Source organism: Fringilla coelebs (assembly GCF_963513975.1).
Source record: "Fringilla coelebs genome assembly, chromosome: 3".
Classification (NCBI taxonomy): domain Eukaryota; kingdom Metazoa; phylum Chordata; class Aves; order Passeriformes; family Fringillidae; genus Fringilla; species Fringilla coelebs.
Genome location: NC_140030.1, coordinates 3,503,183 through 3,527,240, shown reverse-complemented (window position 1 = coordinate 3,527,240; position 24,058 = coordinate 3,503,183). Strand labels below are relative to the sequence as shown.

General features: G+C 46.8%; 1 protein-coding gene across 1 annotated transcript in view; it reads left to right on the top strand.

Moving 5' to 3' along the window:
- The first annotated feature begins 22,136 nt into the window (after window positions 1–22,136).
- Window positions 22,137–24,058, top strand: part of PINX1 (PIN2 (TERF1) interacting telomerase inhibitor 1) — a 61,613-nt gene continuing 59,691 nt past the window's right edge. The window contains exon 1 of the mRNA XM_084203274.1: window positions 22,137–22,194. Within this exon, the coding sequence (XP_084059400.1) occupies window positions 22,176–22,194 (19 nt within the window). The 5' untranslated portion in view covers window positions 22,137–22,175. The remainder of the gene's footprint in view (window positions 22,195–24,058) is intronic.

The window sequence follows — 24,058 nt, the reverse complement described above, 5'->3', positions numbered from 1 at the left end:
CTGGGTGCAATGAGATTGGAGTGGACGTGGCACTTGAGGACATGGTTTAATGGTGAACATGGTGCTGGGTTGATGGTTGGACTTGATGATTGTATGGGTCTTTTCCAACCAGTTTCCAAGAATTATTGCAGGCCTGCAGTCATTTGCATCTCATCCTGATCATTCCAAAAAAGAGCCCCTTCCAAATAAACCTGGGGCCTGGAGTCACAGACCCTCTGTGGATGATCCTTCCTTTTGAGAACTCATCCACCCAAAAAATAGATTGTTGATAATGTTAAATGCACAAACTCAAATCCCAGCTGTGGGAAGCTGAAACCACTTTGCCTGGCCAAAAAAAAAGCAGGTGGGTGAGCAAAAAGCAGCAGTTTGGACAGCACAGACTCATCCAGGAGCTGGGGTGGCAGAAAGCCGTGACTCAAACACACACTCGCGTCCCTCATTGAATGGTTTTTACATTTCTTTAAATGTCGGGGTTTCAACCAAGTTTTCATGCTTTTTATTAAGGCAAAAGTCCGTGCTTGTGAAATTGTGAACTTGATGTGTTATTTTGTATCTGTTTAAAAAAAAGAAAAATGTATTTAAAGCTAAAGAGCCGTTATTGTGCGGGGTTTTCTCTCAAACTGGTGCATACACTTTACATCAGGGACCTACTATACAGAACAAAAATCAGTGCTACAGTTACTGTAAAACCAGATACACACCTTTTACTGTAATAATAACTTTTAAAACCTTGCACTGTAATGGTTGCTATTAAAAAAAAAAAAAACCTACAAAAAAAAAAAAACCTCTTGTCAGAACTGGTTTTGTATCTTTGATTATATCTGAAATTTTAGCATTTTTGTATACTTGCCATGTCAACCACAGCATCCTCCACGGTTGATTTCCAGGTTCCGTTTCCTTTCCGTCCAACCCAACACATGCATTGCTCCGTGTGGATGGGCAGGCTATGGCCGTGGGGGAGCCACGGGGCCCCCGCCCCGCTCTTGTTCAGAGCCCAGTAGAAGGAAAAGCAAAGACCCCAAACCATTGGGATGGTTTCAGATCCCGTTCCGAGTTCCAGCTGCCCCAACAGAACCCAGCGAGCGATTCCCGAGTCATTCCTTTGTCCTGGCGTTGCTCCGGCCGCCGTGGCCGTCCGGCTCCATCCCACGGCAATGCATCGCGAGTAGGTAGGAAATCCAAACCAACCAGATGACTTTGCAATCACTGAGTTTATTGACTGATTTTTTGATTTTTTCTTTTTTTTTTTTTTTTTTTAACCTTCCCCTTTTGAACATTTTTTCGAACTAAGATGTATTTGGAATCACAGCATGGTGTTGCAATTCTTTCTATTTTTAAATACTGATACATTCTGTGTGTAAAGTCTTGTTTCTTAGCGAAGAGAATCTTAAATGTGGAGCTGAGTTCAAACCATTTTTTTCCTTGTTGTACTGTGATTTGGGAATTATTTTGATATAATCCTTTAATTTGGTAGAAGATTTCCCACGCCTTCTCCCTCCTTCCTATCACCATTTCATATTTTTTACAAAACTGAAAAAAACAAACAAACAAAGGAACAAATAATCTTTTTTTCTCTATTTAGGCTGTGTAATGTTGTGTTGTCCAGATTCTGTATAAAAATATGTATATGATGTATCTGATATTTGGCAGTGAACGGCTGCAACTTTAACCAATATAATTAACAAAGAAATGCATAATGTTGGTGTTTTAAAAAGTAAAAAAAAAAAAAAAACCTAGTTAAGATGTTTGTGTAAACTTGCATGGTTTAAAATGTACTTAGTGCATTGAGAAATGTTGTTAGGGTCCTAAGTGAAAGGCTGGTTTACTTTTTGATTCTAATGGTGATTGGTTTGTTGATCAGAATATCCCCTATACTGTATGTCTTAGTTTATTTAGCATATTGGTTTCTTTTCTTTCCTCCAGACCTAGCATAGTGTATCTATTTCTGTGTGATACTGTTCCTTAAAACCAGGTTGTGGAAACTGCATTCCGTCCGGCCAAAACGATCTTTCGCATCACGCTCGTGGTTCAGTTGCGTTCCATTTGATTTGCTGTGAAGTCCAGGTTTGACTTTCCCTTGGGATCTGACGGCGGGGAGATGATCCAGGCCGGGCTGCAGGTGCCACTGGGACCAGGAGGATCCAGGTGTGTGGCTCCAGTGGGACACCAGCGCCAGGCCCAGCGGTCTCTGACCACAGAGGGGCTTGAGGGCAGGATTTGGTCCATCCTTAACCAACAAAGGCTGGGTTTTTCCTCTCGGCAGCACGTGTTTTATCAGGATCACAGGAGGCATGCCCTGGGCTTTCTCCCAGCTCTCTAACGGATGAATTTGGCTTTTGTGGCAGCCGTTCCACACTGCTGAAATCACAGGGTACCGGCAGCAGCGGAGTGCGGACAACCAGCCCTTGACACCGTGAGAAACACAACGAGCTTTCGGCACTCGCAATAAGCTCCATGTTCCCTTCCAGAAGCACAAATTCCATGTTCCAGAGGAGCTGGCTCTGCATCCTGCAGAGCTGATGGACATCGTGACAGTTAGGACCAAACATCCAAGAGGCGACCACGCGGGCAAAGGTCATGGTTCGTTTTCACATCTCCTGCCCCCACCACACCTCTTCCCAGTTCTCTCCAAGCTTTGCTACTGCTGAACCACCAGAATGAGGACATTTCCAAACCTCCAGCAGGAAACAACAAAATTTGCTATTGACCATTAATGGCTGGTGTGACTGCCCTCCCTCTGCTGGGCAATGCCGACACACGTGTTCTTGTCTCTCAATGCCTGAAAAATCTCCGGTGGCCTTTCCCAAAAACAAGACAGAGCTAGACTTGAATATATAGAACTATCCAACTTCTTCAAGTCCTTCATCCCAGAGGGTCTCCAAGGGCTTTTCCAGCATAACACGATCTTACTCGTGCAGCCTGTAAAGTGGCAGAGCACTGTTAGCGACCTGCAGCCACCTCTGGGGTGACCCCACCAGCTCACGGCCACTCTATGCAACAATCTGGTGCAAGAGGTGTGGATCACACCCTTGGGGGGACTTGGCAAAGGTATAACATGCACAAATCCCAGCTAAACCCATGCTGAGACCCAAGAGGACAGATTGATTCATTTAATTTTCCTTTTCTGGGCAGTCCCCCTCTTCTTTTCTGTCCTCACACCACAAGCGGTCCAAGTAACCTAAACTTTTCCAGTTTGCTTTCATCAGCTTTTTTTTTTCCTGAAGGCTTTTTAAATATTCTTTTCACACAGGAGGATAGGGAACAAATCTTTCCTTCTCAGCTCCAGAAATAGAACAACTCCATATCTCTCTCTTTGCTCACCTTCCTTCTAGTCATCGACCAATTAACTTCCAGTCTTCCCTGATCTCCACCACATCTTTTAAACGACAGCTGCACTCTGACTTTGCTGCTTGATGTTCTAATTGCTTTTAATCCGGACAGAAATAAACAGCCTGACACCAGGCACTGGCAGGAATCCTTGCTTGGCATGCAGATATAGGCACTGTCCTTTGGCCAAATCCTACAGCTCGATGGATGCTGGCTTTTGGCCTTGCTGCTGACTGCAAATCCTGTGATTTGTTGCAGGATTGGCTGCATCTCTGAAAAGCTGCTCGTGGCGCTCATCTCCCCAGCTTGGTAAGCTTTGTTCTTCCTTTGTTCCAGGTCCAGAGTTACTGCAGTCAAACAGTGGAAATGCCTCAGCACTGGCTCTCTGGAGAAAGGAGATCTCCTGGTTGATGTTTCGAGGCGTGGTGCTCAGTGGATCTTTCTCCCCAAAAGGAATTCAGTTGATCCCAAGTCTGAGGTCTTTATATAGAGAAGCTGGTGCTGGAATCAAGCTTTGCTTTCAAAGGCTGTGAGCTCAGCTGCCTCAGACCCCTCAGGGTTGTGGAGCATTCTCAGACAGAGAACATCAGCACTCCATCCCTTACAAGAGCTTTTCCCATCAGTTTTCTTTCTGCAGAGCTGGCCTTCTGTATCTCCAGCACATCTGGGAGAAGGAGCTGTGCCCTGCTGGGAAAAAGTTTATTCCTTGAGAGATGCCATCTAGATTTATGGACCTGTAGTGTCCCCTTGCCCTTGGCCCATCTGCCTCTTTGTGGTCCACAGATATCAAGAGGAGTTGGCTTTTAGAGCAGCCTCCTGCAGAGTCAGTCTCCAACAGTCCACCCTCCTTCCCGGTCCCAAGGCCAGCATGAAAATGTTTCCATTTGATTAATTAACCATAGACCTGACATAAATTACCAGAATCCCACAGAAATATCTCATGGCACAGCTCTCCACCACCTGTTTGTCTTCCAGTTGTCCACCAAGCTTTGGTTTGCTCAACAGGAACATGTTTTGGGATAAAATAAAAATCCTCTTAAAAATATTGACCTGGATTACAAGCTGGACACAGTGCTTTGCTTACCCTCACTAGAAACACATCAGAAGAATCTCTCTGTATAGGAAAAAACCTAAAAAACCCCCAAAAAAACCAAAACCAAACCAAAACAAAAAAAACCCCTCAAGCCCAAAACCCTGAAAATATTCAGCAAAGTCAAGGTGAGGTGGGGATTTTGCAGGCCATGGATTTATGCAGGAATTTTCATGACTGTTTTATTTCCAACGCAATAAAGAATAACCAACTTATTGTAGCAAACCTTGTGCCAGGTGCTATCTCCCAAAACCTTCTGCATGGGACAGTCTCCCTGTTTTTTCTCTGCCTCACAGCACTTTGCAGAATGTTGGAAGGGAAAAGACCCCTTTTGCAGATTGTAAATAGGGAAAACTATGTTTTTTCTTTCTCTTTACTTTTTTCTTCATTTTCTTTATCTTAATTATTCTTTCTTTCTTTCTTTCTTTCTTTTTCTTTCTTTCTTTCTTTCTTTCTTTCTTTCTTTCTTTCTTTCTTTCTTTCTTTCTTTCTTTCTTTCTTTCTTTCTCTTTCTTTCTTTCTTTCTTTCTTTCTTTCTTTCTTTCTTTCTTTCTTTCTTTCTTTCTTTCTTTCTTTCTTTCTTTCTTTTCTCTCTTCTCTCTTTTTCTTTTTCTCTTTCTCTCTTTTTCTTTCTCCTTCTTTCTTTTTAGTCATTCTCTTCCTCTTTCCCTCTCTCTCCTTTATCTCTAATTTTTTTCTATTTCTATTTTCTTCTTTCTTTTACTTTTCTTTGTCTTTCTTTTTGAAAAAATATCTTCCCCAGTCTTGCTCTCTCAACCTCTTTCTTTGCCTTTCTTTCGTTCCCCCTCTTTCTTTCTTGTGAGATGAGAAGCTTCCACTGGCAGCCCCTGGAATCTGTGAAAGCAAATCCCTTTGCTCTTTCCATCATAGTACAAAAGCTCTCTTGAGGGTGTGCTTGTGAAGACCCCACAGATGCCCCTTTGGAGCAGCCTTTTGGAAGTGCTTTTCTCCATGTCCCTGCTCCATACCTGACTTCCCAAATCTTGTGGATTGTCTCTTTCACTGGTTTTATGCCCAGTGTACTTTTATGACCTTTAACAAGCCAAAAACTGGACTTTAAACAGGAAAATGAACATTGCCCAAGAACTCCTTTGATGTCCATCCCACCTTCCAGCAGACAGACACGTCTCTTCTTCTCCCCGGAGCAGCAGGCTGGTATCCAGGATTCCTGGATCCTTGCTGAAGTTCTTCCTCACACTTTCTCACTCCTTCTTCTCTGTGTGACTCCATTTGCCCAGCCAAGGTTCAGTATCTACCTCACAGGGCTGCTGTGAGACCCTTGTCTGGGAGGTGGGGTAGGAACACCCACCATTCATGGATCAGCTCATCAGCATTCCCAAATTCTGTCTTGACACATCCGTGTTGGCAAAGACCAGGAGTTCTATTCATTCCTTTCATCTGATGCCAAAATCTGGGGCATTTGTATCGATATCCCACAGGCAAGGCTGGCTGTGAGATGTGGAGGAGATCAGATATAGGAATTCCTGCTCTTATTTCTGAAATGCATGGAATTTCCAGCACAGCCACGGACAAAAGGGTTTTATCCCACACTCCCAAACCACCACCAACCACCTAATCATCTTTTCCAGAAAAACCCAGCCTTTGGATTGCAAAAATCACTGAAGAATGGTGCAAGTGCACATTTTGTCTGTGTAAATGATGCCAGTGCTTTCTGTGCCACAGTCCAGGCTGTCCTACAGCACTGCAGGACCAGCTCAGGAAACGTTTGCTGGTTGCTGTTTGAAAGGATGCGCAGGGAAAAGTAATTTTAAAGTAATTTCAGGAGTTTGGCACCCTCAGCCAGCCTCTCCTTGACTGTACACACTTCAGTCAATGGATTTGGGCTCCAGCAGACAAGATCTAGGACATGAATCCCAGCAACTGGTACTGGAGAGGAAAACTTTGTTACCATCTTAGCCGACCCCATAGTCAGCCAAAAAAATGCCATTTTATCCCAAGTTTAATCTTAATCAGAATGAAGGGTTAGCAGAGTGAAAACCATTCTGTTTAAGTGCAGGAATTTCTGCTTGTTCCTTCAAGAGCTCCACTGAGGTGGATTTTTGAAAGCCGTAAGAAAATTGGATTTGGGAACAAAATGGTAAAAAATAAAAGAAAAAGGAGCAAAATGCCCTCTCAGGGGTGGAAAAGGAGCCCACAAAAGACCCTTCTTGGCACCATGTGAATTTGATTCAGGGAAAACAGTAGGGCAAATGACCTCCTTCCAGCCACACTGGTATGTGGAAATTCTTGGAGCATCTTTGAGTGGGTCCCTCCCACTGGAAAGCAGCACTCAGAGAACTTCTGCTTTGTTTGCCTTTGAAAACCAAGTCACAAATTCAAAACTAGAGAAGGGGAGAACTTTAGACAAGGTGAATCAAGTCTTCTGCACAGGGGAGTTGGACAGGAAAGAACTGTTCCAAACCTTAAGAATTTCTGTGACTTTATTTTTCCAGCCCACATGCAAACCTCAAGGCTAACACCAAACATGAAACAAAAACATGCAAAACAATCCATATGCCAACAAAAACAGTTTGGCTATCATGGAGGGAGATTGTTTTGATCTTTCCCTGTTTGCATCCTCTTTTTTTAAAATTTAATATATAAATTATCCTGCATTTTGAAACAAAAGCTTTCCTGAAATGAAAAGTAAACAAACTGAAGGAAAATATCAAAGAAGACCTCCAAGAGCTTCAAATCACGTCATTCGTTTCCCAACGGATGTGACATTTTCCAACAGGAAAAGGCCTGAAGCTGGCATTTCCCAAGAAGTTTTAACTGTGACACTCTGGCTTCTTGTGGAGGGAGAGAAAACAATTTTCTTTCCCAAATCTTGACCATCTATCACATCTTTACAGGGTTCTTTTTACAACGGGATTCCCTTTGATAAGGGAGCTTGCAGCAACATCCAGAGCACTGCAAACAGTTGGTGCCACAAGATCCTTCCTCACAGGATGGGAACAGCCAGGTTCCCAAGAGGATCCAATCCCCATCAGACTGTGGAGCATCAAGAACAGCACCTTCTCAAGTCCTGCCTGCCCTTCAACCCAGCCAGGATGGGGCTGTCCCTCCTTTCTGAGGTGGCAAATTCTTCTGCTGCCTTCAAACCAAGCAAACAAAGAAAATCCACCCTCTGCTTTATGTGTTTCCACTGGCTGGCAGCAAAACAACCCAAGCCTTGAGAAGGTTAATCCAGAGGTTGGCAGGAAGATTCTCTTTAATTCCATTTTAACATCACCAGATTTCTTTTCCCCTTTTGAGTGAAACTTGAAGAGTTCCTGGCATGCTGAAATTGGGAAGAAGTCACCATTATCCATCAGGGAAGCTCATTTTCCCTCACCCAGCCCCCAGCAGGACCCTGCCCATTGCCCAAAACGATAAGCACATGGTAGAGGTTAGAGGGACCACGACAGCCCCTGGCTGCAGTGACAAAGACAAAAAGCACACTTGAGATTAAAGCACACCTCCAAGCCTGCTCCACGATCCTGATAAAACCTGCTGCCCAGGTGGGAATTTCCCACTGCCTCTCCTCCAAGGTCCCAAGCCCACACTCACACTTCCCCATCTGCCCCTCTCACTCTGTGATTTCTCATCTCGACGTCAGCCCCTCTCCCAGGCCAGGCTTACTCCAGGATATTCCACTGAGCTCGGCTTTTGCTTCACCACCAGCAAGGAAGGAGTCTGCAGAAGGTTCCTGTGTGCCAAGGGGGGATTTTCCTGGGATCATGAACACCGCTGGGAGCTGCAGTGGAGCCCAAAAATCATCAGGGCTGATCTCCAAGCCTGCGTTCCCCTTTGGAGAAGAAGCTGTTTTGTTAGACCTGGCCTGGAGCTTTGCATTAGATCTGGGCTTGTGCACCTGCCTCTTCCTTGTCCCATTTGTAGGCTTTGGTTTCTGAGCCGTTTTCCTTTTTTGCACTGTCAGGAGTTTCTTTACCAGTGTTTAATTGTTGTCAGCTGCAAAATGTTTGTTAAGCCTCTCCACCAAGCTCTTTAAGTGAACGTCAGTGGCTGTCTTCCCTTGGACAATAATGAATGTATATATCGTAAGTGCAGACTATACAGAAAAGTGGCTAAGTCAAGGATCAGAGGGTTTTGTAAAGCCTGTTTATTTTTTTAAATAAGTTTGAGCATTTATATTTTACCACCATTTACGTGGTTTTGGGGAACCCAGATTGTGTCAAGATCTCATGCCAAAACAAGCCAAAAGTTGTTTGATTTCAACCTTTTCTTCCATGAACCATATTTTAAATGATATTTTGTCATTTTAAATGTTTTATTGAAACATGTACTGATGAAAAAAAAAAGAAAAAAAAGAAACAAAATGTCATCTTGACAAAAGATTTATACATGAATCAGAAAGTATTTATTTCAATTTTGTACCTTTCCATTTTAATACATTATAATGTATTGACTCAACCGAGATAATATAAACAGTTCATTTTAATAACATGTTTGCAGTGTGCTGTGTCTTCTTATTCTTTCCTTTCCACTCCACATTGAACAGAGAGATTATGAAACAAAAAAAATATTGTAAATCCTGACAATCCTGAGGTTTTTTTAGTCTAGAGCACGAGTGTGTTTGATCCGGACACTCCAGAACCAAACAGGCACTGGGTCAGACCACGGGATGAGGTCTCCTGAGAGAGCAGAGGACCTGGGCATAAGAACAGCCCAGGGTTAGAGGAACCCACGTGCAGCTGGAAATCCAATTTCCTGCTGCTGGCCCTGGGTGATGTGACACCCTGTGGAGTCCCCAGACAGGGAATGGCACCACCATCACCCCCCGGGTCCTGTTTCCATCCTCTGGCAGCGGTGTGGTCCCTGCACTGACCCCAGCTGAGCCACTCGCACAGGGACTGAGTGTCTGACACCTGTCCTGGCCCTCCTCATCCCCACTCACTCGATCCCTAAGTAAGGATTGACTCTCTCCTCCACCTCATTCAGCACCTATTCCTGATTTTCTTCATTCACCTCCTTTGTCCCCTGCTGCTCCTCCAGCCCCTGCCCAGGGAGGTGCATAAGCCCCTCACCCACACAGGGGGACACATCTCCACTGCTCCCCACAAGCTGCGCTTTGGCTTCTCTGCTTTGCCCTTTGTCGGGGCAATCCCAGACATCAGCACACACTGGGAGAGGAACTGCCCTGGCAGAAGGGTTTGGGGGTGCTGGTGGGTGAGAGCTGGACATGACCCATCCCTGAAACCTCCCAAGTCCTGGGGCAGCAGGGGAGGGGGATTCTACCCCTCTGCCCCACTCAGGTGAGACCCCACCTGCAGAGCTGCTCCAGCTCTGTGCTCCAACAGCAGAAGGACGTGGAGCTGCTGGAGAGAGACCAGAGGAGGACACAGAGATGTTCCAAGGGCTGGAGCCCCTCTGCTCTAGAGCCAGGCTGGGAGAGCTGGGGGTGTTCCCCTGGAAAAAAAAGAAGGATCCAGGGCAAATCCACCATGGTAATTAAAACAAGCTTGTAAAAAAGATGAAGAACAACTTATTAAAAAGACAGATAGTGATTGGACAAGCAGGAATGGTTGTAAACTGAAAGAGGAGAGATTTAGGTTAGATGGAATATTGGGAAGGAAGTGTTCCCTGTGAGGGTGGTGAGGCCCTGGCACAGGGTGCCCAGAGAAACTGTGGCTGCCCCTGGATCCCTGGAAGTGTCCAAGGCCAGGTTGGACAGGGCTTGGAGCATCCTGGGATAGTGGAAGGTGTCCCTGCCCCTGGCAGAACAAGATAATCTTTATAGCTCCTTCCAAAGCAAACCAGTCCATGATTTTCTCCTCCAGTTCTCCAGCCTAAGTTTGTGCCACCTGTTGGGTCTCTCTCCCAGCCCACTCCTGAACCCAAACACACATTTGATGAAAACTGACCCCTCAATCCATCACTCCATATGGAAAACCTATGTATTAATGTATTAAGCAGTGTGAGCAAGCTGTCCTCTCCCCCACCTGGCTCTGCCATGCCCTGCCAGCTCTTGTTCATGGGCACCCAGGACATGCTGCTTGTGAGGACAGGAGCCTGCAGGTGAGGGCTCCATGTGGTGCTGGAGGTTGGTATCATGGGAAGAGCAAATCCTTCTGTGACCACGAGGGAAATGCTGATTCCATCCTGGGATCTGAGGCACCTCTGGCCAGGACCATGCCTCCAAACTCCAGAGGAAGGGAGGGGTCACATCCAAACCACCTATTGGGAATGGTCTGTTCTAACTCCTGAGGCAAGTCCAAGGATTATTTGGGACCTTTCCTGCTCCAAAACTGGTCAGGAGTGTGTTTGGAAACCAGCATTTGTTTAATTTATTGCTATGGATACAAGCAGTGAGGACCAAAGCACACAGCAACAAGGGAGGGGGGACATTCATTGCAGAGCCCACTGGGTGCTGACTTCTAGTGGCAGTTTTGGGGTATTTTCAGGAAAAGCAGATCATATTCTCCATGACTGAAGTACAAAGCTGTTCCCCTCAAGAAACTGCTGTTCTTGTCCCTCTGGTGGGGGGTTTTGTGGCAGTGGAAATATGGACCCAAAACTGCTCCACCCCTATATTTCAAAACAGAAGGAATGCCTGGTACAGATTCCAGGAAATTTTCTCCTCAAATTTGCCAGTTTGGTACCAGTTCCATTGTAAAATATCTGATCCTGGGAGGTGATTGGGAAAGAGGACTTCTGGTACAGTGATGTCCCAAAATCTTGGCAATTTTCCCCAAAAGTTGTCAGCTTCATCTTCAAAAACTCCCTAAAAGAACTTTTTGTACCACAACTCTCCCAGTTTGCTGCAGGCAGGACCCCACAGCTGTGAACATCCAGTATTTCATTACATATCAAAGAACAGAGTAGGAAAGGAGGTGTTTCATACACAACAAGGGCTCAAACCAAACATCTTTGTGCTTCCCAGATGCTCAGGGCAGGATCTGCATTTCAGGACACACCAAAGCTTGGTTGGAAGGCAGGGCTGGGAGACACTGAAAGGGAAAGGAAGGAGAAAGGGGTGGGAGGCTGTGCAGCCTCAATGTCACACCTGAGAGCCATCAGAGAAGAGAGTTCATGGGTTATGGAGAGGCATCTGGAAGAAAACCAGGTGAGTGTGGGCACTCACTGCGTCCTTTATTCTGACTCGAATTTCCCTCTCTGGGGATGTCACAAACCCCTGCAGCTCCACAGACTGGAGTGGTTGGAAAGCTGGAAAAAGCCCTGGGAGTGCTGCTGACATGAGCCAGGTGTGCCCAGATGGGCAAGAGGCCAAAGGCACCTGGGCTGTGCCAGCTCTGGGGTGGCAGCAGGACCAGGGCAGTACTGTCCCCTGTGCTGGCACTGCTGGGACACCTCCAGTGCTGGGGACAGCTCTGGCACCCTCCTGGCAAGGAAAACATTGAGGGGCTGGAGCGTGTCCAGGGAAGGGAACAGAGCTGGGGAAGGGGCTGGAGCACCAGGAGAGGCTGAGGGATGAGCCCTGAAAGTAAAAGATTTTACCCCTCTATGCCCTCGATTCCCCAGATGTGTCAGGAGTGGGGAGATTCCTGCACTTTTCCATATAAAATGGCAACTCTGGGCCACAAACATATCCAAATGCTTTTGCAATGGAGTCTTTGAGGATGGGACATGGAGGAAAAGGGAGAGGAGTAGGACAGTGGGATGAGGCTGAAGAGGTCCTGGGACAGTGGGAGAAGCTGAGAAGTAACCTGAAGGAAGACAGAAACAGCCAGGAACTCCTTAAGGGTGGGAAGGGAGGCAGAAATAAATGCCAAGGGAAGAATTCCAAGGGATTTCAACCAGCACCAGGACCAGAGCAGAGCAGCAAAAAAAAAAAAAACATCTCTCACCTATTTGAGTGCGGAAAAAACAAGTGAAGAAAATACTTCACACAGCAATTATTTCTCTCCTGCTAACACCCATGCCAGGACAATCTTCTGACAAGACAGGCTCCCTGTTCCCTTCCATCAATCTGCCAGCTTTCATTTTAGTACTTTCCCTGATAATTTTCCTTGGTTTGCTGCTAACAACTTCTGGAGAGGACAACTGCAGCTCAGTCCACAGCCTGGCTGGTTTTTGTGCTGTCCCTCACCTGCCTGAGGAGAGAACTCCTGCCATGTTACAGCGCAAGGTAGGTAGCAGCTGCCTCCACCCAGACCAGATATTCAGTGGGAATTTTCTGGAAGCTTTCTAAGTCTTTGGTTCTGTAGGAAAGCTCATGGAGAGGGTCAGCGTGGCCACACCCAAACTGCATGCTGGGACTAGAAAACAAAGGAGTCAGGACAAAGAAATGGGTGGAAAAGGAGCAAGAAATGGGTTGAAAAGATGTGTGGGGTGAGACAGCAGGAGCAGCTTTCTCCTGGTTGGATAAAAGGACGCTGGGGAGGTTCTGTGGGTGGGAGCTGAGCATTCCCAAGTGGAGGTGAAGAAGGGGTTGGATATGATTCAGCAGGACTGGTGTGGGTGGCTCTGTCCTGCCCTGTGGCAGCAGCCACTTCCTGAGAGCCACCAGGAAAGGGGACACTGCTCCAAGGTTTGTTAGGGGTACCCCTCAATAGAGTAAATTAATTTTTCCAATTCTCTGCCTACAACTTAGAAAGCCTCTGGCCATGTGTGCATGTGCCTCAGACCTGTTTGTGAATCTCTCTCTCCCTAGAAGAAGCCAGGACCTGAGTGCTGCAGTAAAGTGGAGATTTTCTTCCCAAGCTGAGCACTTCCCCAAGAGCTCCAGAGAACCTTAAACAAACAATGGTATTTACGAGCACTGGTAGCGCTGCTGCTTCCTTTAGCTGCGGATTTGGAAGTGTCTGTGGGATAAATAGGACACAATAAATTCCCTTCCTCATTGACTCCACGATGGGTGAGCAAAGGAAAGCTCCAGCTCAGCTCCTGCTTTACAGGGGAGAATTCCTTCCCAACATCCCATCCATCCCTGCCTCTGGCAGTGGGAAACCATTCCCTGTGTCCTGTCCCTCCATCCTTTGTCCCAAGTCCCTCTCCAGCTTCTTGGAGTCCCTTTAGGCACTGGAAGGAGCTTTGAGGTCCCTCTGAAGGTTTCTCTTCCCCATTATGAACAGTTCCAACTCTCTCAGCATCATTCCTTGATGTTTGTGATGCTTCCATGAGCTTTATGAGGAAATCCTATTCTTCCAGTGTGTGGAAAAGGTAAGGACAGGGACATGGGCTGGCAGTGAATGACAGTGATGTCCCCAGACCTGGCATTCCCCAGTCATTGTCAATGGGGAGCTCACAGGACAAAGCATAGATGAGAGAAAAGAAAACCAACGTGTAATTAAAGAGCTAATGAGCCCATCTTGGCTATTTTTAGTGCTCTTTTATTTTCCACTGGTTGCTCAAACAGCCCCAAAATGACAGTACTGGGTCAGCCTTGAAAGTGCAGCTCCACTTTGAAAAGTGAGCAATGTCCTTGTGGGTTTCCCTCTTTATTTCTGTTCAAAAGCACTAAATCTAATTTGCTGTGTTTACAAAGCTGAGCCCTGCTGGGACTGTGAGCAGTGCTGGTTCTGAAACCTTCAGAAGGAGCCTCCATCCTGCCACAAGAACATCCCAGACAACCAAGGCTAGTGAATAAAACGGGCTGGAAATTGGCTGCATTAAAACCATTTAAAACCCATTGCAGGTCTATTTGCTTTCTTCACTGCTGACCTCTGTTTGCTGCTGCTGGATCCTGACAAGTCTTCAGCACATAATTCCTTATGAATAATATATCAAACACGCTCTGCTGGGCCTGGCATTTCCTCCTCCTTGTGGAAAGCAATGAACTTTCCTTGCAACTGTTTGCAAAAAAAAAAAAAAGAAAAGATATCTGGGGCAGGGATGGTTTGTTTAATTTTTCCAGTTTCTTCCTGCTATTTTTTGTGGGTCCTGTTGAAATGAGCCATTGGCATTGCTATTGTGCTGCTCAATATTTCTTTTTGTGCTTCATGACCAGAAGAGTGATTCCAGTATCTACAAAAGTGCCATTTTCTTCTTATCTCACATGTGTGGTAAATAACACTCAAACCCCTGGCAACAAATGTCTTGTGCAGATGAAATTTGCTGCCCGGTTGCTTCTCAGAAAAAGAGCACAATGGTGGTGGAAAGGGATTAATTTTGAAATCTGAACCAGCATCTGCATGAAATCCTTTTTTTTTTTTCTTCCTTTCCCATCTCAGTTAGAGCAAAGCAAGTGAGTGCTTCATGGGATTAAATGGGACACTTTATTTTGCAGAGTGAGCTCCACTTTACAGAGGAGCAATTACCACAGGGTTGGTTTTGTGGTTAAGCCATTGCATCAGGCCTGAGGGAAGATGCCTTCTCAGAGGGCTTCCTGAATTAACTCATAAAGTGATAAAATCTGGAGAACTGGAGGAGCTGGTGGAGCCTTTGGGCAGCCACCTATCTCCTTTCCCCATTCTGTGCTCAGGTGAAACAGTCCTTCCATGACAAATGTGACCATCAAAAAAGACACTCCCAGCACCCCTTAGCCATTCCCAGGTGTTCTGTACCTGCCTGTTCTCCAACAGGCTCAGTTATGTTGTGTCCTGCTTTTCCAGGTGGCAGTGCACAAGGAAACCAATCCATCCCGAGCAGCCTGCGCTGCTGGAGCTCCCATGTGCTTTTCATTTCTGGACCAAAGAAGTCCAGTTTATCCAAGCTCTTCCTCAGACCAACTTTTTTGATCATCTGCTTGTGTCCCTTCCTCTCCTGTCTGCTCCATACCTGGCTCATCCCTGATTTCCTGAAGTGCACTGATCAGATATGGGCACATTGTTACAGCTGTGGGGTTTTTCCATCTCCAAGACTGGGAACCATTATCCTCTTCCATCACAGGTAATGGGTCCAGAAAGGAATCGGTTCTTTTGAACCAGTTTTTTACTAAAGGTTCTCATTTCACTTGTTGCTTTTCAGCTTTACTCCTTCCTCCTTTTTTATTTCCCCCCAGTGTTGGTGCCTTTTGGTCATTCTCGCTTTCCCAGCTTGGCTGGCGCCCACATGAAAAGTTTTGCTCCCTTTTGACCCTTTAACACCAAAACCAGTGTCAGAGACAAAAATTGGGTTGGTTTGTGGAGGGTGGTCCCCAGTGAATTGTTCAGGTGTTTTTTCATTACTCTGCTGTCCTCCAGTGCACAAATATTGAACCATTTATGAAAGAACTTCTGTAGGGTTTTCCCAGGGGCTGGAGGCAAAGTGGCTCCTCCACCATTCCCTGAACTCCACCACCCTTCCTCCCAATATGATCATTACTGATTCAAAGGCTGTTACATGACAGTTCTCAAAATTTCCAGGCTGACCTTTCTCTGAGTTACAAACCTCCAAGTGGATCAATTTTCATCCTACATCAATCTTCTTCCTACTCCCAAACCCTCACCATTAAATTCACTCCAGATTTCACTGTAAAAACTGAAAACATGAAACCTGCAAAGCCTTCAGTCTCCTCTCAATGCTTCTTATGGGCTTTGCACCTCCTCACCTACATCAAGGTGAGACCAAGGCCAGGTTGGACGGGGCTTGGAGCAACCTGGGATAGTGGAAGGTGTCCCTGCCCATGGCTGGGAGTGGAATAGGATGAGCTTTAAGATCCCTTCCAACCCAAACCACCCCATGTTTCCATGATCCCATAAAGCCCAGGCTGATGAAACAACAAGAGCGATAATAAGAATATAAACACACTGCACTCATGGAATAGAAGAAAAATCACCAGAATTCCTCTCTGCTGCCTCTTTCCCCACGCTCCCTCCAGCGTTCCCAGCCAGCCACTGCCCGGCACTGCCGAGCTCTGTGCTGGCAGCACTTCCAGGAACAGCAGCCCCTCTCCCTGAGCCTGTTTGTGCTCCTCAGTGCCCCAGTAGCTGTTCCTTGAACCCCTCGTCTCCTGGCTGCGGGCACTCGTTGTGACATCCTGTGCTCCGTGGGTCACACGTTGTTAATCTCTTGCTCCCTGCCTGGCGCTTGATGGGCAGCTTCTCCCACCAGAGCTCACCTCTAATCCGTGTGCTGCCTCGAATCAGTGTCCGAAATCAAAGCTGTCTCGTCGTTTTAAGGTCTCCAGGCAGTCCTTGTCCCTAGTGCTTCCATCACACCTCTGCCAGGACTCCCTCAATAAGCATTTCCAGCCTGGCCTCAGGCCATTTATCACAACAGAGGCTGATTTGCCTCACTAAGGACTTGTTGCACAGCCGGGACTCACATCCCATTTCTTTCCTTTCTTTCCTCGCTTTTCTCCTCCTTTTCCCCCCCACTTTTCTTTTCCTGGCTGCTTCTCCCTCCTTACATTTCCCTGGTTTGTGGGGGTGTGCTGTTTGGAGGTCTCCAGGATGAGGGAAGGGCTGAGGAATCTGACTCCATGTTCTTCAGAAGGCTGCTTTATTATTTTATGCTATATATTATATTAAGACTGCTATACCAAAACTATACTAAAGAAGTAGAGAAAAGGATACATCAGAAGTCTAGAAAATAAGGAATAATAAAAACCCATGACTCCTCAGAGAGTCCGACACAGCTAGCTTTGATTGGCAATTATGTTAAAACATTTCACATGCTGAATAAACAATTCTCCAAATCACATTCCAAAACAGTAAAACATGGAGAAGCTGAAGCTTCCCCAACTTCCCAGGAGAAAAAATACTGGCAAAGGGATTTTTCAGAAAATATCATAGTAACAAGGGGGCGTTGGAATGGGGCCCTTCTGCAGGGCACGGAGCTGCTCCTTAGCTGGGAAATGTAATTCTCTCCTCCCAAGGGTCTCCTCCAGGTGGAAAGGGGTTGGCAAGGTGAGTACCAGGCTCAGAAGTGCTTCCAATCCCCCTCCACTTTCCTGCTGTTTCAATTCCCGTGTTGCTGACTCTGTTCATCCCAGCTGGATCTTCCCCTGTGACCCCGCCTGGGAGCGGCACCAAAGGAATTCCCCAAAGCCTGAAGGGACTCTGGAGCTGACAGCAAAGGGTAAGGACGTGCTGGGAGGAAAATTCCCTGCTCAGACTCCAAGCCCTGGGTGATCCCTGCGGGGCTGGCTCTCGGGAAACAGCTCTTTCCAAGGAAGAACTCCAAATGAAATGCCCACCAGGCATCTTTATCCTTTTATTTTCCAGAGCAGAGCTACATCTCAACCTCCCCAAGCACACTGGAAACAGGATTTTAGGGTATTTTCTCAGAGGGCTGGAATAACCCATAGCAGAAAACATATATTCAAACATTCATATATTTTTCTTTCCTGTGACACAAGCTTTTAGTCAGGAATGCAATTGGGAAACACACATTGCCCCCGGATGGAACCTTTTCTCTGCCTGATTTCTCTGCCTAATTTCACTGCCCCTATGCACACTCGTGGACTTAATTGTTTTATAAACTCCTAATTTGCAAGAACTGTGTCGGATAATTTAGACCTTGACCTCAAGCTTCCCGTTGAGCAAATATTAAATAATAATTAAATCAAGTACGACCTCCTTTGTGTTTGCAGTTCAGATTCTTTGCCAGCCGGGAGCGAGAGCTCTGGAGGCAGAAGTGCTCTGATGCAGCCGAATATTAAGTTTCAAAACCAAAGAAGAGAAAAATCTCAACCTCAAGGCATCCTTTAACAGAAATTACTTCACATTTTCCACCTCCAGTGATGTCTTTATACTACAGCCAAGCTGTTCCAAACGTGGGGAATGCTGCTCCCTATGGGAGTGATGAAATACAGCACTCAGCTCTCAGCCAGGAGACTTAAACCTCCCCAAAACTAAAACCAGAGCAGAATTCGGCTGGTGTGAAATGGATCACAGAAATCACCACCCAAAACACTCGACACAGTACAATTTCATTGATGTAAAAAAGATCTTAGAGGTATAATTGATGGAAGTGGCTGCTGATGCCAGGAAGGGCACTTGGATCAGGGAATACAGGTGGAAGGATAAGGGAGGGATAAATTATTTTATTTCAAACCCAGATGGCAGCAAAGTGTGTCCACTACAGAGAATGCCTGGGGGGTGGTGGAAGGGGAGGAGGACACTTCCTACAGCTCCCTCAGATGAGGAGGAAATGGCCTCAAGTTTTGCCAGAGGAGGTTTAGATTGGATATTAGGGAAAATTTCTACACTGAAAGGGTGGTCAAACATTGGAACAGGCTGCCAGGGCACTGCTGGAGTCCCCATCCCTGCAGAGATTCAAAAGCCCTGTGGATGTGGCACTTGGGGACATGGGGCAGTGGTGGCCTTGGCAGTGCTGAGGGAATAGTTGGATTTGGAAGTTTTTTCCAACCTGAGTGATTCTGTGAGGATCCTGGTGAGTGACCTGTGAGCACTGGAAAGCTGATGAGGTGACACAGAGCTGGGGAAGGGGCTGGAGCACCAGGAGGGGCTGAGGGAGCTGGGGAAGGGGGTCAGCCTGGAGAAAAGGAGGCTCAGGGGGGACCTTGTGGCTCTGCACAACTCCTGACAGGAGGGGACAGACAGGGGGGTCGGGCTCTGCTCTCAGGGAACAGGGACAGGAGGAGAGGGAACGGCCTCAAATTGTGCCAGGGGAGGCTCAGGTAGGAATGAGCCCCTTGTCGATGGAGTGACAAAACTATCCTTTGTCCCCTTAAAAAGGAAATAAGCCTAAAAGTTTCTCTCCTCAATGAGGTGAAAAGACACCTCATGGGACCTTAGGGACTTCACCTCAACCTTAAGGATACCTAGTTGGACAAAAACCAAAAAGTCTCGCCTGGGCAATTTACTAGAAAATAAGAAGAGAACAAAGAAATTAATCACTTTTGTGAGGTGTTTTACTAGGGGCAAGAGGGCCTCTTGCACCTAAATCGGTTTTTCTCTGTAAAGAGATTGTTATTTTGCCTTTTATTAAAACCTTTTTGTTTCCAACACTACCACAAAAGCCATCCTACTAATTTTATGCCTTCCAAAGCAGCTAAACTATCTTAAATGCTAAATAAATCTCCAAAAGCTTATAAAACCTAACTCAGAGAGACTCCTATTTCAGTTCAGGTTGTACATCAGGAGGAAATTCTTCATGGAAAGGGTGGTCAGGCATTGGAAGGGGCTGCCCAGGGAGGTTTGGAGTCCCCATCCCCAGAGGTGTCCAAGGAAGGGCTGGATGTGTCACTCAGCGCTCTGGGCTGGTGACAAAGTGGGGATCAGTCACAGGTTGGACTCAGTGACCTTAGAAGCCCTTTCCAACCTTAATAATTCCTTGATCCTATGATCCTGTGTGACTCCAGGAAGACAGAAAGAAGGCTCCTTAGGGTTGATTCTGATCTCCAAGGATTTCCTCCTGGAGAAAAGCGTTAAGTGAAACTTTTGAACAGGAAAATATCTCTCTGCCACAAAGTGAAGGTCTGGGCAGTATTTATTTGTTTTCACATCAGTCGAGCCTGATGAATGTGACCTGAAAGTGCAGAGAACTGGCAATAAGGTCTGGGGAGAACAAACCCTGTGAGAATTCCTGGCAGTGGGATATGGCCTCAGAAAAGTATAAAAGGACCAGTTCAATACCCTTGTTTAGAGGAGGAAGTGGGACAGCCAGAGCAGCCAGTTTAATAGGACCTGAATAAGAATTATTAAAAACAAATCACCAAGCTAATTATAAATTTAGACATTTGCCAGGATCAAGCCCCACTGTACCAATGTAACCTTGCTGACAGACAGAAGGGGTCTTAGAGAGGAACAGACACAGATATTTGTTTTCTTTGTCTACAAAAAAAGGACAAAAAAACTTGTAAAAACTGTCTTGCACAGTGTTCCCAAAGCAAACAGGGAATGTAACATAAATCCAAAGGCACAGAGGCAAAGCAGTGGGAAAAGCTGAGCTGGGGAGCTGCAACCCAGCCGCCATCCAGATGGGAGTGTGGATGGAGAAAGAGCAGTGGGAAATCTGTCCTGATCCTCTCTGTGAGGAAAGGCTGAATTTGGCTTGTTCAACCTGGAGAAGAGAAGCTTTGGGGTGACCTAATTGTGGCCTCCCAGTACCTGAAGGAGAACTGGAAAGGGACTGGGGACAAGGGATGGAGGGACAGGACACAGGGAATGGCTGCACACTGCCAGAGGGCAGGGATGGATGGGATTTTGGGAGGGAATTCCTGCCTGTCAGGGTGGTGAGGATCTGGCACAGGCTGCCCAGAGAAGCTGTGGCTGTCCCTGGATCCCTGGAAGTGTCCAAGGCCAGGTTGGAGCAAGCTGGGATAGTGGGAGGTGTCCTTGACCAGCAGTGCCCTGGGGGCCAAGAAGGTCAAAGTGATCCAGGGGTGCTCCAGGAAGAGCATTTCCAGCAGGTCAGGGAGTGATCCTGCCCCTCTGCTCAGCCCTGCGAGGCACATCTGGGGAGCTGTGTCCAGCTCTGGGCTCCTGTGAAAAATGCGTCTTTTATGATTGGCTTTTTGCAAATATTAAAACTAATATTATATGTGTTGTGTTAGAAAGTGATGCTGTACTGATTTTCTTAAGTAGTGTGTTAAATATAGTTTTAGGTTATAAAAAAAAGTTAAAATAGAAACTATGCTATGTAGGATACTTTATTTTAAAGAAAGGAGTCGCACCAAGATAGCAGCCACAGGACACCGAAATCTTTCAGAGAAAGGGAATTTATTGCTCTCTTATCAGAAGAAATGAACTTCTTCCCACCTCAAAGACACTGTTGGGATTCAGAGGAAGAAGCTGACACCGACCAGACAGAATCCTGTATTTGAATGGAATTTATGCATCATGTATGAGGTGTATGAATATGCAACAGGTTATTGTTTCTAAGGGTTAATCCTCTGTTAATGTGTGTCCTTCTTTGGGCGTGTGTTGGTACCCGGACTGTCCGTAACTCTTTGTTTCTATTGTCTCATATTTTCCTGATTCAAATTGTCCAGATTATTTTTACTCTAATTGCATTACTATTTTTATAACAATTTTATTACTATTAAACTTTTAAAATTTTAAAAAAACAAGTGATTGGCGTTTTTCACATCTCCTGAGGGCAGAAGGGACACGGAGCTCCTGGAGCAGGCCCAGCAACAAGGATGGTGGAGGGACTGGAGCATCTCCCTTGTGAACAACGCCAACCACTTGTTTTTAAAATTTTAAAAGTTTAATAGCAATAAAATGGTTCTAAAAATAGCAATATAATTAGAGTAATAAAATTTTTGGACAATTTGGGTTAGGACAATATGAGACAATAGAAACAAACAGTTACAGACAGTCCAGGTACATTTTTCTGGGCAAAATAAGCCTGAAAAAGGACACACGTTAACAGAGGATTACAATAACCTGTTGCATATTCATACATCTCATACATGATGCATAAATTCCATTCAAACACAGGATTCTGTCTGGTCAGTGTCAGCTTCTTCCTCTGAATCCTGACGGCGTCTTCGTGGCTGAGCAAGGCAGGAAGAATTTAATTTCCTCTGATAATGGGGAAATAAATTCTCTTTCTCTGAAAGATTTAAGTGCCTTGTGGCTGCTATCTTGGTGCTAGTCCTTTCTTTAAAAAAATATCTTACCTAGCATAGTTTCTATTTTAACATTTTTTTATAACCTAAAACTATATTTAACACACTACTCATACAGCATAACTTGCTAACATAACGCATATAATATTCATTTTAATATTTGCGAAAATCCAGTCATATAATACGCATTTTTCACAATTAGAACTCTAGCAAATTTGCAAACTTTATTGTCTTTTTTTTTCAGTTTTCACTTTGGTGGCCGCCATGCTCGCCTGTTTTAAAACTTTTTTTAATCAGGCGCTACTCACGCCGCCCTTTTCATGCGCCGGAGATCACGAAAGTCCCCCTGCACGTAGGAAGGCCCCCAAGATGGCGATGCTGGCGGAGCGTGAGTGCCGATCCCGGCGGGAATGCCGCGGGAATGGGGACGAGGCGGTGCCCCGGGAGCGGCCTCGCACCCTCCCCACAGCCCTGCCTGAGGGGTCCGGGCCGCGCTGCCCCTCCCGATGGGTGCGGGGGGGTCCCAGGGCCGGATGAGGGGGGTCGGGGGGTTCCAGAGTTAAGGCAAGGGGAGCGCAGGGACTGGGAGAGGTGGGATGAGGGGTCCCTCTGTCCAGGAAATGGGGTTCTCTGTGTCAGGGGAAGGGGGTCGGGGAGTGGGGAGACGCCGGGATGGCCGGGAAAAGGGTTCAGGGGCTCTCGGTGTTGAAAAATTGGGGAGCTGGGGGTGGGAAAGGGAGGAATGGGGTCCGGAGGGATCCAGTGTGGGAAAACGGGGGGGTCTGGGAGCTCACAGACCCAGGCCGGGGTAGCAGAAGGGGCTCAGGAGGTCCCCGATGTTGGAGAACGAGGGGATTGGGGTCTGGGAAAGGCAGGATGGGAGTGTGGGGGATCCTAGGGCCAAGAAAAAGGGGGGCTGGGAGGCCTGAGGGGGGCTGAGGCAGAGCAGGGACTCCAAGGGTCCCTGGGGGTGAGAAATGGAGGGGCTGGGGGCTGGGAAGGGCAGGAAGGGGCATCCAGAGGGTCCCAGGAATAAGGAAAAGGTGAGACCTGGAGGCTGGGAGGGCCGGGAAGGGTTCCAGGGGGACGTGGGTGCAGGATAAGGGTGGGCAGGGGGGCCCTTTGTGGGGTCTGTGTGTCCCAGGCAGGGCAGGAGTAGCAGGAATGTCCCTTGCACACCTTTAGGGACAGCTCGTCCTGCCAGGGGCTCGGGGCCATTTCTGACGTGTGTTTGAGGGGAAACACCTCCAGCCCGGGGGTGTGGGTGCTGGGGACACCCAGGGGATGTGGTAGGGCCGGGTGTGGGTGCTGGGGACACTGAGGGGACATGGTGGGGCTGGGTGTTGGTGCTGGGGACACCCAGGGGATGTGGTATGGCCGGGTGTTGGTGCTGGGAACTGTGAGGGGACATGGTAGGGCTGGGTGTTGGTGCTGGGGACACTGAGGGGACATGGCAGAGCTGTGTGTTGGGTGCTGGGGACGCCCAGGGGATGCAGCAGAGCCAGGTGTTGGTGCTGGGAACACTGAGGGGAGGTGGCAGAACTGTGTGTTGGGTGCTGGGGACGCCCAGGGGATGCAGCAGAGCCAGGTGTTGGTGCTGGGCACACTGAGGGGACATGGTAGGGCTGGGTGTTGGTGCTGGGGACATCCAGGAGATGTGTCAAGACCAGGTGTGGGTGCTGGGTTCAGTGCTTGGGTAATTTCTGGGGCAGAGCTGGGGCTGAGCTCAACCTGTGCCAATCTCCAGCTTTTAGGGAGCCTCCAGAGGAGGGTTTGGAGGTGGGGAAGGGTCTGGAGGGACCAAATGAGCAGTGACCAAGGGCACTGGGTTAGCTCAGGAGGGGACCAAGGTCAGATGATGGGATGCAGAAAGGTGGGGTTGACTGAAGAGTTTAAAAGGTGATTTGTTGTAAAATCAGTCATGGAAGGGTGAGACTGTGAGGTTGTTACATCCAAAGCCATCACATCAGAAACCATTGTAATTCTAGTTACAATGCCTTTTATAATGCTTTTTATAAGGCATTTATTATCCACATTTCTGATTTCTTATCCAGTCAGCTGCTTCCACAAAGTTCACTAGCATCTTCATAACCAATTGCTAATCACTGCATTTTACATGATTTACCCCAATTTATCTTTTTCTACCCATAGAAAAAAATAAATATCGTATCTGTCATTATAGATATCATAAATATCTATGTATAATTTCTATCATATAACTACAGAAACTTATTGCTGTTTCTTCTACTTTT